We start from the raw sequence: 19,636 nt of genomic DNA, 5'->3' as shown, positions 1-19,636 counted from the left end.
AGAAACACAATGACTGTTTATATGGACCCAGTATTGGTTTAGGCTTGTATGAAAAAATATTAGTGGTGGATTTGGTAGTCAATGACTGCTGTTGGGCTGCCAAACTTTTGCGAACCTGAAATATCTCTGTTAGGGAGCATTACGAAAGTTCAATTTTAAGGCTGGTTACTTTAAGTGGATTATTGTATCTTATTCTTATTAACATTATATCTTAGTCCATAGTAAGAATTTTGAGTATAGCTCAAAAATCAGAACTATTCGGATGCCAAAACTTGCCCAACCTGGTTCAAACTAATCCAAACTGTTTTAAACAGGTTTGTTAATTGCAAAGTTACTGTAAAACCTTCATTTGAGTGCCATGGTGCTGTATTTTCTAATCCTTACACTATAGAGGTGTTCTATTAGAGGTGGCTTTCAAATAACAGTGGCATTCTAGTAAAGATTTTACAGTATCAGGGATTAAAACAATGTTTCTCTTTACATTAACAATGCAATCTCTTGAAATTTTAATAAGTGAATTTTGATTTTATACAGGAACCATATATTTTTATATTTTTCAACCATGTATTTTGTAGCAGGTTTTATGATGAGAAAAAATTTCTGATTAATGAATTTTTGTAACGTCACTATTTACTAATTGAAATAGTCTTAGAGCTTGATATTTTTGCTTTCTGCCCTTTTTGTTCCATAAGTTGTCAATTTCACAAACAACGCATAGAGCAACATTTTAATAAAATATCGATAAAAAGTCTTGAAAAATTGTTTTACAGCGTATCTCTCACTGTCTTCTTCACAATGATCAACTCATCTTCTTTGTACAGGTGACACTCTTACAATGTACATAATTCATTCTGAGCAAATCAACTTTATAGGGATTTTGCGTCGTGCAAAGCACAATGTACCAATAGCCCGATCCGTTCCAAAATTTTCCCATACTCATCCTTCAGCTCGTGGGAGATCAAAAAACTAAGCTCAGCTTATTAATTGGAAGACTGTACAATAAATTTGGTGTAATTGGTTTGTATCAAAAAATTTTCCCTTTTTATCATATACAGATAGTTTAGGGTACATGATAACAGTAATTTTATGTTAAGTTGAGAGAGGGTATGCTTTCAATGTTAATTTAAGACAGTTTTTGTTTTTTTATTTTTACAGCACTGTCTATGCTAAAGGAAAAAGTATTGTATAGCTCTAAAATAATGTAAAATATAGGTGTGTTTTTATTATAATAACAGCAGTGCTAGTCCACCCGCCAGTCCATTTGTCATTCATTCATCCATCTACTTGTCCCTCTATTTTTTTAATCCATTCTAAGCAAGGATTAGAGGTTAAGATGAAATGCTACTTTAAAACAAGACTTTAGCTCATGATATTCAGCTTGACGCTGAACACCTGTGCTAATCGACCGCTTTTAGGTATTTATGAATAGTTGGGCAGCTACTTATCACCTGTGCTTTATAAGCGCACCTGACAATCTCTCATGACACACTAGGCTACCGCAGTACTAGTATACGTAATAGAGATGCCCCTTTATGTCGTTTCCACTTTCAAGTGATTCGAAAGTGAAAACAATAATTTTTAGGCAAACTGAGATTATCTTTGTTCAAATCAAACTTATGAGCTTGCACCGACTTCACGCTTCAAGATATATATAATTTATTATGTAATAGGGGGTAAATATTTTAACTTTTTTCTGTCAAGTGGAATTTACATAAAATGAGGCTTATGTGTAAAAACAGAGGCATCAGTGCTATAAAGGCAATAAAGTGCTATAAATGATGCCAGTATTTTTTGGCTACCAAGGTTTTGTTATTCGGTAGTTTGATAGAAATTCTGACGTCCAAAAATTGAAGAAAATCAGTTCAAACTAAAGGGCAGTGGCTAGCACCATATTGTGTGGTTTCTTCATTTTGGATCATGCTAAGAGACTAGAGGCTTCAGAAACAAGCAGACACTTCCCAACATACAAACAAGATACATTCCGAACAGCCATTCATTAAGTAAATTTGTTCGTAAATTGTCTCAGTTTGTGATTTTGTTCGAAACAAAAGTTTAAGGATTATATAACTATGATTAAGGCTTGTGTATGTAACCTATATTGGTTTGTACTACATTTAAAAACATTCAATAATAATAAAACAACATTTTTCATAATGACATGTAATAAGATAAATAAAATAAAGTTTAGCTCACTTTTGGAAGTTGTCTTAAAAAGACAAAAATTCAGAAACCCGGTATAATTTTAGTGTGTAGAATCTTGTTCATTCTTTTTTCTTATTTATTAATCTTTAAAAACAATATTATGTTGTTTGGTTGCTAGGCCGTGTCAAATGTCAATATTTTTGTTTAATGAAGTTATTTTGAGAAACGAGGGCTGAAACTGTCAAAAAATTGCTAAATTAATAATACTAGAGAAGTAGCAATATAAAACATTTAGGAAAACAAAAAAATTTGACGCAGGTATATACTTCAATAAAAAAATTACCAATTTTTAAAGTTTTGGTAATATTTCATTAAAACAGAGCAGAACTCATCACATGAGATAACTCTGTAGTTAGGCGAAATAAATTTCAGCTCTGAAAAAACACATTAATAATGCAGAAAAGTGTAAACTCTTAAGATTAAAATGATATATAACTTTTTTCATTTAACTTGACTGTGATGCAATTATTGAGCTTTGTAGTTCAATATCTGAAAAATCCTGGTAGTTATTTGGCGGTGTTATACTTTTGCACATGACTGCAGTCAAAAACGTACTTCTCATATGGTCAACCTATTTTGCTCCCCCCATAGGTGGTACATATAGCATAAGCATTTGAAAGTTATGCTACTCAAAAAGAAGCACATAACCAGTGCTAACAACAAGAAAACTTAGAAAACAGAAAACGATGCCGCACTATAATAGGAAAGGATACCAATTGAACTTTAGTCTTGTTAAGGCAGCAACTAACTACTTGTGCCTGATGCCAGATTGTTTAATTATTTCGGAATATGAGTGTGATAAGAAAAGAATTTGAGATTGAAAAATTTTAGCTCCTCAGTTTTGCTTATGCTGAAAGAAATTGACAATTAAGAAAATTGATAAGTAAAACAAATGCATTTTGCCATCCACCATATCAGCCAGACCAAATAGTCTCTGCCCTCTTGGCAAACTATATCATCGCATATGCGCTTGCAAGAGGATAAGATCTGTTTGTTTTTAACAAACATTGTAACCGCACATCTAAGAACAAAAGCAGCTCTGCCTACATGATAGACACTGGATGGAAATGAGCACGTCTTACCTTGCAGAAGCAGTTTTTGTTTGTAGAGATATTGTAATGGTATGGGTTTTTATAGATTAAGGTTGGTTGTGCATGGCTTCTTTAAATGATTGCTGTCAAGCTACTAAGTGTTTGTAGATCTAAAATGTTTATTTTTCAGGAAAATTAAAAGAGTTCAATTTTAAGGCAGGTTAATTTAAGTACATGTAAATTATTGTCTCTTATCTTAAAATGTTTGGGTAGACCCTTCAATGTTGCAGTGTTGATCAAAAACAGTCGATTTATTGCCTAGTAAACGGAAGACTGACAGCGAGTAAAGTTTTGCGGCTTGAATTAAGTTCAGCAAAAGGTTGGGCTAAAACAGAATTCATGAATTATGAAAAGTTGTGCACAAGTCATGGCTTGCTGTTACCTGTCTGGTTGTGTAGTAAATATAATGGTACACATAGTAGAGACTCATTTTACAGTAGCTGAATCCAATTTAAGTCACAAAAAACATCCACTGGGTAATACTGTAAAGGACTGACTCGGGTAGCTGAGTCAGCTTTACTTCACTAACAAGGGAGTCGTAACCTGAGCTATTGGTCTGCCTTATCCGAGGCCTGATTGACACGCCAAGAGTGGTCAAGTCAGTCCAAGATAAGTACCTGGTAGTCAGGCTTACTTCGAAACCAATTCTGGCCTGCCCTCTAGGTCCCTATATCAGGCTAGTCTAGATCCACTAGCAGTTTGTCCTAGGACTTGATTTCTTATGCCATGGCATACTCGTTCAAGTCTAGACAAAGCTGTGGATCAATCCCTAGCCCCATAGAGCCACCCTGGCAGTTCGATCTGACGTTTACAATGAGCCTGCTTGTGCAACCGTTGAGCCAACCAGGCAAGCATCAATATAATCAGTTCTGCGAGTATAGTAGTTTTATTTATGATAGCTTAGCAACACGCATATAGTCAGGCAAGTGCTAATAAGAAAATAATACGTGTAAATAATTAGTATCCATCCCAGTCCTTCACAATATGTATATGAACAGCAACAGCCAAAATAGTAAATTCTGAGAAAATCATTTCTTTTTGATGCACTTAAGATATTTTATAAACAGAAAGACGGCGTGTTGTTTTACTTTCAACTTACACTCTGTCATCTGATCAGTAGCGCTGATATATATTTTTCTGTCCTGCCATACCAGCTGCAGAAAAAGATTTCCCTTTTTCAGAACTATTTAATAAGGCTTGTGTATTACTGGTCACTTTATGCAATTCGTCACACTTCTAACTATCACATCACAAAATCTGAAAACATGTTGCCTCATCCCAAACTGGTTCATTTTTGCATTTATGTTACAGGTTTTAAAATCCTGCTTGAACTTTGCTCTGGATATTTATATTTTTATGTCTATACACATGACAAAAAACATGTTCGGTTCCATGACACTAACATGTTACATCCATCAGTCTATGTTTTAGTTTATGAACTTTCGGTTACTACAACCTACATGCCACTATCTCGACTATTCTGCGTTACTGTTTGCTTATCAATGTTTAAACGCATTAGCTTAACTTACTCAATAATTCCTGATTTTCATCACTTTATTATCATCTATTTTTTTCATTTTTCATTGTTCATTTTTGTTTTAAAAATTAATATAAAAGTATTTTGTAAATGGTGTTACTAATGTCAACAAAACTTATACATACATTTAAAAATTAATATAATCTGTAAATTGCTTTGATTGTGATTATGGTAAAGGTAATTCAGTAGAAAACAACTTATTGCTATTATTGCAAAGATTGTCATGGGTTGGGTGAATTAGCAAATCAGTAACTAAAGAAAATCTCATGGTGCAGGCCAATATTAAACTTCAAGTGAGCTGTATTAATAGAAAAACGTTTTTTCAATAACGATTATGCATTACTTGTTTTTGTTCATTACTATAAAGTAGCCACAAAAAAGTTTTGTTAATATATTAGGCTTTGCAGAAAACTAGCATCTGATAGTTGACAAAATATTGCTATGAATTAGAGTAATGACTCCACCTTATGTTTTGATTCACTCAACATGGTTAATGCTAAAAGACTGGATACTTCAGCAATTTCTCTGAAAAAGTTCAGTTTGACATGTTTCACCAATCTGACTCACTCAGAAATGGCGCATGTAGCTTTAGCAATAGTCCTTCAAGCTTCACTCAATAGAAATGTTTGACCGCTGTAGGTCCAACAATCAGCTGGTTAGTCATATGTGTAGGCACTGAAATACAGAACAACATTCTTCATCTGATATAAGTATCAATGATGAAATTTACCTATAATGAATGTTGACTATAATGAATGTTAACTATAATGAGTGTTAGCTATAATGAATGTTAACTATAATGAATATTAACTATAATGAATTTTAACTATAATGAATGTTAATTATAATGAATGTTAACTATAATAAATGCAAACTATAATGAATGTTAACTATAATGAATGTTAACTATAATGAATGTTAACTATAATGAATGTTAACTATAATGCATGTTAACTATAAAGAATGTTAACTATAATGAGTGTTAACTATAATGAATGTTAACTATAATGAATGTTAACTATAATGAATGTTAACTATAATGAATGTTAACTATAATGAATGTTAACTATAATGATTGTTAACTATAATGAATGTTAACTATAATGAATGTTACATCCCTTAAATAACAATACATAATCAGAGTTAACAGTGAGAAAACTAAAAAAGCTTGAAGTCACACTATAAGATGAGAGGATCTATCCAGTTTGACTTTAGTCTTGTTAAGGCAGCTGCATTGTACTTGCACCTGATGCCAGATTTTGTAATTATTACTGAATATGAGTGTGATAAGAGAAGGACTTGAGATTAAAAGGCTTTAGCTTCCCAGTGTTTGTATATACTGAAAGAGATTACCAAATAAAAAAGTCAAAAGTAAAAGAAATGCATTTCCATAGATATTAGTAGTAATTCATATTTATGCAACTATGTTACAATATTATTGTCACTTAAACAGACTACTATATACATGTAGATTGCTTAAAGATATCCCGTTTTGCTATTTATAGAAATGTTAGCTAAAGCTAGTTTAAAGCTGATAATGCTAAACTGCTCTATTCATTAGGCCCCCTCATTTTATGTGTTGCTATAAACAACTATATAACAGTAAACCAAGACAAATACATTGCTATTTAATTAGCAACTAGTCATACAAAAGATTTGAAGCATTATCTTAACAAACAAATGATTTGCAAACAAGAAGAATTTTTTCTCATAAGAGTATTTGTTAGCACCTATAGAGATATGCCAGTAGTGTTTGTTGCTTCGTATTCAATAAGCTTTGTGACAAGCAAATACTGTCTAGTACTATCAAGTGTCATGCACTAAGGCTGAAGCAGACATATAAGGATGACCTTTAACCTTTATAGGATGACCTTTATAGTTATACATTCTTATGCAAAATAATTCATCACATAATAAATATATTAAGAAACAACTATCTACATTTGTACAACATCTCTCTGTGGCTGAAAAAAATCACTCTTCACAGCTGAGAAAAATTATTCTTTACAACTGAACATCCTCTCTCTACCCCAGTATTCTAACTTTCGATAGCAGTGCAATATCTCTCCATAGCGGTAAACCATCTCTCTACAGCAATCCAATGTCTCTCTACAACAGCGCTACATTTCACTACAGCAGTACACCATCTTTCGACAGCAGTACAAAGATTCTCTACAACAAAACAACGTTTTCTACAACAATACAACATTTCACTACAGCTTTGAACAGATAGCCAAGCAACTTCAATACAAAACTCCTAAACTGTGATAGTGTTTTTAGATTCCTATTATTCCTCTTGACCCATGAGAGATGTACCTTTGGTACATCTCTTTTTTTCAGTTCAAAAACCTCTAAGTTCATCTCTCACAGCATACACAAAACATGTCCGCCTTTATACACTTTTTTAAATAGATTTTCTAAAAATCTATATAAATATCACTTCTTGATATTGTTAGCTATGACGTTTAAAAATTTAATATGCTATGACATTTGAAATTTAATATTGGCCTACACCATGTAAAAATTTACTTAATTATGGATTTGTCAGCTGACCCATGTGAGCAATATTTTTAATAACAGCTATAGCCTGTAATCCAAAGACTTACATTTAACATAGCCAAATCTACTGAAGCATGTGGTAATGTCTGCTGAAACAGCCCAGCCGTGTTTGAGAAGTACCTTCCATTATCCATCGCATCTCTAACCAAAACTTTAATCATAGATAAACAATACAGAACTGACTTTATTGTTGGGAGTATATAATTTATACAATGTACTTTCCAATTAGGCTCTCTGATTAGGTTATTGAAGCTTCATCAGTGCAGCTCAAAGCAGGCAAGAGAGACAAATCTAATTGCCAATGAGAGTCGACTTTCTGCCAAGCAACAACTAGGTTGTCTCACAGACTTTAAGAAAGTCAATGTGCTGACACCAAAGTGCTCAAATCACCCTTTGTGATGGGTGCACTAAGGCTAATAGTGTCGCATCTCTCACAGAGCGCCCAACTGAACTGAAGTAAGCGAGCAAGTACTCATGCTACAGACAGTACTTTTCGGCTATTGAAGCCCTAACAGTGCAGCTCATATATATATATATATATATATATATATGTATATATATATATATACATATATATATATATACATATATATATACATATATATATATATATACATATATATATATATATATATATATATATTATATATAATATATTATATACATGTATATAATATATATAATCTAGCTTTTAGTTTTAGTTAAACAAAGTATCAATCCTAGCAGATCTTATACAATTACTCTGTCAACAAAACTAGTTTCTTACACTACCAACGATGTATTATCAGATCGCAATTATACAACCTTCTATAAAAATTGTATGTCTGTTAGCCGCTGTGCTCTTGTATAAAGCTAAATTGTCTTTTTAATGCTCTTCGCTGAAAGAATTCAGTTCTAAACATGCAATACCAGATTACATGTTTTGCTGGTCACATGAATGTCTCTGCAACTTTCCTTAGTCATTTTGCTTAACTTAATATTATTTCCAATGCCCAGCAGAACACGCTTGCCCGGTATATCGGCATCCTATTCTCACATACCAGCCTTGTGAACCGGTTGGCTAAAGTTGTATTCACTCCTAGAGTGATAACTGAAATTGGTAAAGCCTTGGGTATTTACTCTCTTTCCTGCCTAGACAGGTGTGTCTTGTGCACTAAAAACTTTGCCCGCAGAACCACAAAATAAAATTACAAATTCGACAAAGCGTGGTTTAATGCTGTATTTATGTTTAAAGGACTCACTGTTGTGCATATTGTTTTTAGTTATATCATGATATTGTAAATACTGTGGATAAATCTATGTAACCTCTTTGACACGTACCGTCTCTGAATGTTTACCGACAATACAAACTATTAAATCCTTGACATCACATTACACTCACAAGTTAGATAATAGACTGATAGAGTTGTTAACATCTGTGACCATAGCATGTTCCTTTCACATGTCCTTGATAGATAACCATTTTAATGCAGCCATTCTAGTTTCACGCTTCAAAAAAAGCTTCTAAAATTTTGTTTGAGTTTTTATACTAAAAAGCTTTAGCAAAGTTTCCATCTGTCATTCGGCTTATGCATGCTTTCTTTCAGTTTTTTAATTTATAGTCTTTTCAATTAGAAAAAATTCCAAAGCGTAAACCAGATTAAAAGAATATTTTCATCACATCCAGTGTCAATATCTGAAGACAACGGTGGCACCCATTCAATCGAAATTTAATTACAATACTATTTGATACTAGTATCTACCAGTCCAATGCGATGTGGCATGAGAGATCTTTCAATCTAGTAACGAACTGCATAATTACCCATGTGGTAGAGAGTTAGTTTACCAAACCAAAAGTCATGAGTTTGAATCCTGTTGTAAGCAATCCTTTTTCTTAACCTCTAATTTTGGCTTCAGACAGATGGAGATATGAGGATATTTTTTGGTACAGTAAAGAATATTACTATGATATTCCAAAATAATTAGTTATTATGTTGAACCTTGCTTGTTTTAATTTTTGGACAACTCCGCACATTTATTTGATGGCATAGGAAACCACGAAACTGGAGCTTGTGTTGAATAACAGTATTGCTATGCAAAAATATTAATGCCCAACTTGGTAAATATGTTTCATAGGTGATTATGAAGCTGAGATTTTAAAGTTTCATGTGTTTGTGATGAATATGCTGAAAGAAATGTAGAAAATGGTACCAATATTTAAAATAAAAACCGTGTTAACAACCAAAACCAAACTTTGAAGTCAGTATTGCAATATAACTCAATATTAGTTGCATTATCAAGGCATTGAATTTACTTTTAGAATGATAGTGTTTGTGTTGCCCTAGGTTGGTGTTCATCTGAAAGTTTCTGAAGCATACTATTTACTGATTGGTTGGCTACTTGCAAAATTTACATGCTGCTTTATTAGTTTTTTGATTCATCCTTTATTTTTGTGACTTTAAGTTGAGCCAAAAACAGTTTTAGTTGTATTGGATATAAAAACATGATACTATCTAGTCATTGAAATACAAATATCCACAGAGTAGCTAATATGTAGATTTACACACTCCATTGATCAATCAAACATCTGAAATAACACAAATGACAAAAATATCAGGATAGTTGTCTACCAATTATAGTCAAAAGCCGCATGTTCCAGAACGATTAATAGAACAATTTGAGGCCAACAAGGCAGAGTACAAAAGTAACAAGGCAGGATGGCTTCAAAACAGATGAATCATTGCAGTAGTCCTTGTCAGAGCAGACACAAATTTCTACCTTGTATCCTAGGTAATTTTCAACTACAGTGCATCCATCTTCATATTTGCGATCTACGCAGGTCCTGTAGCAACAAAAAATGCTTTATCCATACACATAGAGTATCCCGTAGAGTGACAATAAACTGAGGTGGTGTGAGTTCTTTGCCATCACAATTGGCAGAATATCTCATATTTCCACTAAATGATAAAATAATTTCACATTTTGAAGCTCTGAAATTGCTGGGTCAAACCCTTCAACCAGTGTCTTGCATTCTTCATTCTACAAACAATTTTGTTAAATATCATAAGCAATGTTTATTGCACACAAAAGTAGATTTCTAACAAAGCTTATGATGAAACAAAACATTAGTTTCATCTAGGAGGTCGCCCCTCAAAAAAATTCCTTTGAAAGTTTGGTCAACTCAACAATTTTGTCACTGATAAAGCGAGCTATAGTTTACCAAGACCACACTGTTTTTTCCACACAAAATTTACTAGAAGAATAAATTCAATTGAATAGCGACAGAAGCTTGAACTAAATGATTATATTGATCTTCTCCTAACAGTTTTATGACCCCTAGCATCAGTTGGTTGCAACAACGGAATGTTCTTGTTGTCCCAAGGCAATTTCGTTATGAAGTTAATCTGGTCTTAAGTTTGAATGAAGATATGCTTTAATGATATTAGTTAAGATCTTTATCATGAGTCTTTTAATACGCTTTGATGTGTTTAATAATATAACTATGATATATTTTAATAAAATGTTCAATAAAAATACACTACCACTATACTGAAATCCATTTGATGTATCAGAGTAAGATTCTCAGCTCAACCGAAATGAAATATGATTCAGAACTATAAAATAATGACACGAATTGCTTTTTAAGTAGTTTTAAACACTTAATCATGTTGACAGTTTTTATTCTAGCGGCTATCTGATCATCAAAGTTGGACAACTCCATTAACTCCAACTCTATTAACGAGTTATTTTATAACTACATGAGGAAACACATGCTAACAAATTCTGTTATTGATATGTGAGCGCAACCGTATAATTTGCTTAACCAGTTTATAATGCTTTGACAACTCTTATGCAAAACAAAAAGTTGAAAATGTTTTACATTAGTCTCAAGACAGTTTTACATTCTTGGCCTGATACCAAATCTTAGGATATTCTGACCCATATTATTGGTGCTTTTTTATAACTTGCCAATGCTTTTGATGGTTAACATGTTCTAACTGCCAGGATGTTTCAAGATTAAAGTCGAAGTAGAATTAAAAATTTGACAAAATTTGATTGCAGTTGAAATGCTCAGATCAATTGAAAATACAATTATGATGTCGATCGTTGCACAAAGACCGTAAGAATAGAAACGCGTAATGCTGCAACTTGAACGCAATCGCCAATATCAGCTATTGTAACTATTCACATCATATTTTTCGTTTAGGCTCTTTAGCCGAAGAAAAGATCACATCAAAGGTCGTTATCAAAAAACATTGAAAAATGCAATTGTTGGTAGCTTGATTGTTCACAGACATTGATTTTCCTTATCTTTGCTGCTTTCAGACATATATAATATAACAAGAGATTTCATACTATTCACTTAATTCTATAAATTTTGCATTTTATAACTCTAAAATTTTAAAATTCTTTAATTTGCTAATTGTTGTTCTAACAATAGAAATAACTAACCTGAGAAAAGTTTCAAGTGTTTCATTCTGACTAAAGGTTATTCTTGTGAGCGTGCAACTATGCTGTCGAGCTGTACCATACTTTGTACAATCGAATTGATGCTTCTTAGCCGTAGTGCCTGGCTTACAGTCATCACTCAGAGTTGATGAACAGGCCATGCAGCTAAGAGCTGCCACCACTGTAACAATTATAAGATGTACAACATAAAGCAATATGTCATATTCAATAGATAATATATAATAGTTATTATGCAATGGATAATGCACAGATTATGATATACAATAATATAATAAATATTAAATAATTACTATAATATCCAATTTGAAAAATATATTACAGTAAAACCTCTATTTGAATGCCACAACGCTGTATCTTTAGCTCTTCCTCTATATGGGACCATTATTAGAAGTGGCTGTCAAATAGAACGAGGCGTTGTATTTTTTGAATAACTCGTCTGAATTTTGGAGAGATAAATTTTATCCTTCTTTTAGCAAAGTGAATGACATCTATATTTTCTGCTATCTTACTGGCGGAGTGACATTAACTCTTTAAAATGTAAGAAGTCTGCTGTGATTTACCTTCAAATTGTAAATCTTGAAATAAATATGCATTGAGAAGCTGAAGAATATCTCAACCAGTTGATATAATTATATTGCCTGCGGACAACCTTGAATGATCTTATAACCTGCGTTGCAATTCGTTGGCGCTTTCACCTTCTTATTTCATTCTAAATTTGAAGTCATATTTTTATTTTATAACTATATTTAACAATGTGGTGTAAAAGCTCTGATATAATTGCTAGAGTTTGCAGCTAAAACTTGCTTTGAATGTGTAATAAAACAGGAGTTTTGAGCTTTGATCAAAAGTCAAGTTTAGAAAATGGTTCTACCAATTGATATGCTATAAATCCGCAAATTGGCAAGTTATGTTATTTAATAATAACCTGCTAAATGCTACAAATATATATTCAAGAACAAGTGACATAAAAAAACCATATTTTAATACATAGATATATTATTTATAACATTTATAACATATTCATAATAATAGAAAGACAACAAAATTTAAAAGTATTGAAAGAAAAATATTTGTGTTGTTTGATAGGACAGTTGCATTCAGATTGTTACTTTCATTTCGACACACTTCATATTGTTCTGGTTGTTCAATACTTTCTAAACTGTCTTCCATCCTCAACCCTTTTTCTTCACTGCTGAACAACTTGATATTAATGTTCAAACAATTTTTTTAATAAGGACCGCCATTTCTAATACAATTTTTGAGCAACTAAAGAAAAAATTAGCCATGTGTAAGCTTGCTCTTGCATCCTAAGCAGAAGTTTTAGCCTCAGAATGGTAGTACAGATTTCCTCATATCGTAACTTGAAAAACCAGTTTTCACATACATCAAAATATCAAGACTGAGGTAAACAAGCACTGCTACTGTTATTAAAATTTATATGGTGCTTCTTCCAAGTTTAAACAAGACACCGTAAAACTTTAGAATTAAAAAACAATTTTGATACAAACAGCAACAACACAATAATTAGTTGTTTTTGATGTAACTGAGTCATTTTAGTACCATTTTGTGGACACTGTTTTACTGTTAGCTTGCTATTATGGGTTTGTAAAGAGCAAAGAATGTCAAAGTGGAGGTAGAATAGATGTGGCATTCAATTAAAGAGTGACGTCCTAGTTTCAACCCTCCTTCTATAGTGGCGATCAAATGGAGGTGAAGTTCAAATAAAGGTGGCAATCAAATAGAGGCGTTACAGTATATTATATAGAATATTCGACAGATAGTATACTACACATTATCCAATATTTGTGGTGAATAGTGTGTAGTATTAAATATTTAGTATATTGTATAATATTTAACACACACAAGTAACAGATAACATGTAATGTATAATGTGCTACATATATTATATGCAAACAGAATACCTAAGCCCTTTAAGAATGAGAAAAAATTGTTTAATTCAATGAAATTCCTGCGGTAGTTTTATGAAGGAATCGAAATCTGGCTAAACATAAAAACAATGTACATAAATTATAGTTTATTACTGTTATTATTATTTAATAGTTTCAAATAATCTCAAATAGAATTAAGCTTTGAATGCCCAAAATTTCATTTTCCATTCTTATTCAGATAGCTAGCAGCACGTGTGCAGTCAGATAGCTCATTAGCGGTATCACTGAAGGTAATAGTTCTTGACGCATGAAAAGGCGTATTCTTATAAGTTTCCAATAAAGTGGGTGTTCAAGAGGTAGATGAAATTTTGAAGCCGCAGTGTTTTGGTAGACTGGAGAAAGTCCACGAGCATATGCATGTTAAACTTGGACAAAATCGACCAACAATGTGGAAATGTGCACTGTTTACACAGACTAACACACTAACACGCCCAATAGCAAAGTAAAATCTTTTAATAACTATATGGCATCTAATGAAGTACCTACATGTACATCCGGTAGTCAATGTGATTACACTATAGCTGTAATTGCAGTAAACAAGGCAGGGCATTGAGCAAACAGTTATCATAAAAATGAATTACTGTTTTCTTTTCATGGTGTGATTTGAACAGTTTTCAGGTCTCTTTTTTCAGCTCCGAATAGTTAAAGAAAACTTTTTTTAGCGCTTTCTTAGTGTTTTTATGTTTATATACATACATAGATATATATATTTATACATTTATTTATATATCTCTATACATATAAAATACTTGACATAATATTATATTTACCATAATATTTTGAATTGCGTTTGAATTGTGTTTGAATTGTGTTTGCTAAAACTTAGTAATAAGCTGTTACATATTCAATAGATAAAAACTTAGAAATTGCATTTTGTATGTGCTGTGGCAATGTATGTATTTAGAATAATGTATGTAAGGCATATATATATATATATATATATATATATATATATATATATATATATATATATATATATATATATATATATATATATATATATATATATATATATATATATATATATATATATATATATATATATATATATATATATATATATATATATATGCATATGCATTACATACCTTATTATACATACATATACATACATACATTGCCACAGCACATACAAAATGCAATTTCTAAGTTTTTATACATTGAATATGTAACAGCTTATTACTAAGTTTTAGCAAATGCAATTCAAACACAATTTAAACGCACTTCAAAATATTATGGTAAAAATTGTTAAGTGTTTCCAATCAAATAGTTATTGCATTATTATTGCTAGCCACTCAATGCAACATGACACATAAATATTTACTAAGCATACCTGCAATGGAAGCGGAGAAAAAAAGAAACCATACAAGAAATTGATTTTTGAAGTTCATTCTCGTTGAGTAGACTCGTGGCTTTTCTGTGTCTACTGCTTGCCTCGTGATACCTTTGAGCGGGTGGAATCAGCCGCCCCTCTTTATATACAGCCAAAGTGTTTATTTTATTACCAAAAGCATGTTGCGTCAAACAAATGCAGTCATGGTAACGTGATTACCACAAACTGTATTTCTTAACGTTGAGCTAATTTATAAGCTTTTTGAAATTTCGTTGTACAATTATTCCACCATATCAGCTAGACCAAATAGTTACTGCTCTTAGAACAAAGCAGATTGTTGCTAAGGATTTTGTTAGACATAAGGTTTGTTTTTTTAAACAACCGTTGTAACTACACATCTAGGTAAGAAAGCTTTGCCTACATGCTAGACATGAAGCGGGAATTGCATGTCTTACGCTGCAGAAACACAATGACTGTTTATATAGACCCAGTATTGGTTTAGGCTTGTATGAAAAAAGATTAGTGGTGGATTTGGTAGTCAATGACTGCTGTTGGGCTGCCAAACTTTTGCGAACCTGAAATATCTCTGTTAGGGAGCATTACGAAAGTTCAATTTTAAGGCTGGTTACTTTAAGTGGATTATTGTATCTTATTCTTATTAACATTATATCTTAGTCCATAGTAAGAATTTTAAGTATAGCTCAAAAATTAGAATTATTCGGATGCCAAAAGTTGCCCAACCTGGTTCAAACTAATCCAAACTGTTTCAAACAGGTTTGTTAATTGCAAAGTTACTGTAAAACCTTCATTTGAGTGCCATGGTGCTGTATTTTCTAGTCCTTACACTATAGAGGTGTTCTATTAGAGGTGGCTTTCAAATAACAGTGGCATTCTAGTAAAGATTTTACAGTATCAGGGTCTAAAACAATGTTTCTTTTTACATTAACAATGCAATCTCTTGAAATTTTAATAAGTGAATTTTGACACAATATTTTGACAATATTTTCACAGCGCTGTCTATGCTAGAGGAGAAAAATATTGTATAGCTCTAGAAGAATGTAAAATATAAGTGTGTTTTTATTATAATAACAACAGTGCCAGTCCACTACCTGTCCATCCATTTTTTTAAGGAATTAGAGGTTAAGATGAAAGGCTACTTTAAAACAAGACTTTAGCACAGGTATTCAGCTTGACGCTGAACAGCTGTGCTAATCGACTGCTTTTAGGTATTTATGAATAGTTGGGCAGCTACTTATCACCTGTGCTTTATAAGCGCACCTGACAATCTCTCATGACACACTAGGCTACAGCAGTACTAGTATACGTAATAGAGATGCCCCTTTATGTCGTTTCCACTTTCAAGTGATGCAAAAGTGAAAACAATAATTTTTAGGCAAACTGTGATTCTCTTTGTTCAAATCAAACTTATGAGCTTGCACCGACTTTATGCTTCAAGATATATATAATTTATTATGTAATATGATGCAAAAAAATTGTTAAATTTTTCTGTCAAGTGGAATTTACATAAAACGAAGCTTATATGTACAAACAGAGGCATAAGAGCTATAAAGTCAATAGAGTGCTATCAATAGTGCCAATAATTTTTGGCTACCAGGGTTTTGTTTTTCGGTAGTTTGATAGAAATTCTGGCGTCCAAAAATTGAAAAAATCATCATTTCAAACTAAAGGGCAGTGGCTAACACCATATTGTATGGCTTCCTCATTTTGGCTCATGCTAAGAGACTAGAGGCTTCAGAAACAAGCAGACACTTCTCAACATACAAACAAAATACATTCTGAACAACCGTTCATTAAGTAAATTTGTTCGTAAATTGTCTCAGTTTGTGATTTTGTATGAAACGTATGTTTAAGGATTATATAAGTATAATTAAAGCTTGTATAAGTAATCTATATTGGTTAATAGTACATTTAAAGAACATTCAGTAATAATAAAACAACATTTTTCATAACAAAATGTAATAAGATAAATGAAATAAAGTTTAGCTTACTTTTGAAAGATGTCTTAAAAAAACAAAAATTCAGAAACCTGGTATAATTTTAATGTGCAGAATCTTGTTGATTCGTTTTTCTTATTTATTAATCTTGAAAAACAATATTCTGCTGTTGTGTTGCTAGGCAGGTTCAAATGTCAATATTTTTGTTTACCGAAGTTATTTTGAGAAACGAGTGCTGAAACTATCAAAAAATTGCTAAATTAATAATACTAGAGAAGTAGCAATATAAAACATTTAGGAAAAAAATTAACAATTTGTAAATTTTGTTAATATTTCATTAAAACAGAGCAGAACTCATCACATGAGATAACTCTGTAGTTAGACGAAATAAATTTCAGCTCTGAAAAAACACATTAACATTGCAGAAAAGTGTAAACTCTTAAGATTAAAATGATATATAACTTTTTTTCATTTAACTTGACTGTGATGCAATTATTGAGCTTTGTAGTTCAATATCTGAAAAATCCTGGTAGTTATTTGGCGGTGTTATACTTTTGCACATGACTGCAGTCAAAAATTTACTTCTCACATGGTCTACCTATTTTACTCTCCCTACAGTTGGTACATATAGCATAAGCATTTGAAAGTTATGCTACTCAAAGAGAAGCACATAAACCAGTGCTAACAACAAGAAAACTTAGAACATAGAAAACGATGCCGCACTATGATAAGAAAGGATACCGATTGGACTTTAGTCTTGTTAAGGCAGCAACTATCTACTTGTGCCTGATGCCAGATTGTTTAATTATTTCGGAATATGAGTGTGATAAGGAAAGAACTTGAGATTGAAAGGTTTAGCTCCTCAGTTTTGCTTAGGCGGAAAAAAATTGATAATTAAGAAAAGTGAAAAGTAAAACAAATGCATTTTTGAATCCACCATATCAGCCAGACCAAATAGTCTCTGCCCTCTTGGCAAACTAGATTGTCGCATATGCGCTTGCAAGAGGATAAGATCTGTTTGTTTTTAACAAACATTGTAACCGAACATCTAAGAACAAAAGCAGCTCTGCCTACATGATAGACATTAGATAGAAATGAGCACGTCTTACCTTGAAGAAGCACAGTCTTTGTTTGCAGAGACATTGTAATAGTTTGGATTTTTATAGATTAAGGTCGGTTGCAGCTTTTTCAAATAATTGCTGTCGAGCTACTAGTGTAAGTGTTTGCAGATCTAAAATGTTTTTTTTTTTTCAGGAAAATTAGAAGAGTTCAATTTTAAGGCAGGTTACTTTAAGTGAATTATTGTCTCTCGTCTTAAAATGTTTGCGTCAACCATTTTATGTTGCAACATCGATCAAAAACAGTTGACTGATTACGAGCCTAGAAAACAGAAGATCGCCAGCAAGTGCACTTTCGCTGCTTGAAATTCAGAAAAAAGTTTGTAATAAAAGCAGAACCTATGAAGCATAAAAAATTGTGCACAATCATGGCTTGCTGCTACCTGACTGATTGTGAAGTAAATAAAATGGCACACATAGTAAACAAGTAAAAAATCCTTTTAGCTGAATCCAATTTAGGTCACAAAAACATCTACTGGGTACTATATGAACAGAAACAGCCAGAATGGTGAAGTCTGAGAAAATCATTTCTTTTGATGCAATTAGGATATTTTATGAACAGCAAGACCGCATGCTGTTTCACTTTTAATTTATGCACTGTCATCTGATCAATACCATTGTATATGTTTATCTGTCTTACCATACCAGCTGCAGAAAAAGGTTTCCCTCTTGCAGAACTATTTACTAAGGCTTACGTATTACTGGTCACTTGTTGCAGTTCATCACACTTTTACCTATCACATTACAAAATCTGAAAACATGTTGCCTTATCCCAAACTTGTTTGCTTCTGCGTTTGCGTTACAGACTTCAAACTCCTGGTTAAACTCTGCTCTGAATATTTAAATTTATATTCCTATACATATGACAAAATTCTTTTGGATTCCATGACGCTAAAATACTACATCCATCATTGTATGATTCAGTTTATGAACTTTCTGTTACTACAACCTACATGCCACTATCTCCACTACTCTGTCTCACTATTTGCTTACCAATATTTAAACGCCTTAGTTCAACTTATTCGATAACTCCTGATTTTCATCATTTTTTTATCATCTGTTATTTTATCAGTTTTGTTATGAAAATTAATAAAAAAAACATTATTCTGTAAATGGTGTTACTAATGCCAACAAAAAGTTATACATACATTAAAAAGTTAATATAATCTGGAAATTGCTTTGGTTGTGATTACGGAGAAGGTAATTCAGTAGAAAACAACCTATTGCTATTATTGCAAAGATTGCTATGGGTTAGGTGAATTAGCAAATCAGTAACTAAAGAAATGTCTTATGGTGCAGGCCAGTATTAAACTTCAAGTGAGCTGTATGAATAAAAAAACGTCTTTTCAATAACGATTATGCATTGCTGGTTTTTGTTTATTACTATAAAGTAGTTGCAAAAAGTTTGGTTATTCCATTAGGCTTCATAGGAAACTAGCATCT

General features: G+C 32.1%; 1 protein-coding gene across 1 annotated transcript; it reads right to left on the bottom strand.

Annotated features, from left to right (window-relative positions):
* Positions 1-9,522: 9,522 nt before the first annotated feature.
* On the bottom strand, positions 9,523-15,222 carry LOC137401754 (uncharacterized). The gene is made up of 3 exons (XM_068088225.1): positions 15,121-15,222; positions 11,821-11,998; positions 9,523-10,210 (listed from the first exon to the last, which is right to left on the bottom strand). The coding sequence occupies exons 1-3, from the start codon at positions 15,176-15,178 to the stop codon at positions 10,033-10,035; spliced, it is 414 nt and encodes a 137-aa protein (XP_067944326.1). The 5' UTR covers positions 15,179-15,222; the 3' UTR covers positions 9,523-10,032.
* Positions 15,223-19,636: the final 4,414 nt, after the last annotated feature.

The sequence above is a fragment of the Watersipora subatra genome, chromosome 8 (assembly GCF_963576615.1).
Source record: "Watersipora subatra chromosome 8, tzWatSuba1.1, whole genome shotgun sequence".
Lineage (NCBI taxonomy): Eukaryota > Metazoa > Bryozoa > Gymnolaemata > Cheilostomatida > Watersiporidae > Watersipora > Watersipora subatra.
This window is presented reverse-complemented; position numbering and strand designations above follow the sequence as displayed.

Coding starts and splice junctions, on each gene's coding strand:
- LOC137401754 (XM_068088225.1), bottom strand. CDS start 15,178: ATGAACTTCAAAAATCAATTTCTTGTATGGTTTCTTTTTTTCTCCGCT. Junction 11,999..15,120: donor TTTCTCCGCTTCCATTGCAG/GTATGCTTAGTA, acceptor TAATTGTTACAG/TGGTGGCAGCTCTTAGCTGC. Junction 10,211..11,820: donor ACACTTGAAACTTTTCTCAG/GTTAGTTATTTC, acceptor TTGTTGCTACAG/GACCTGCGTAGATCGCAAAT.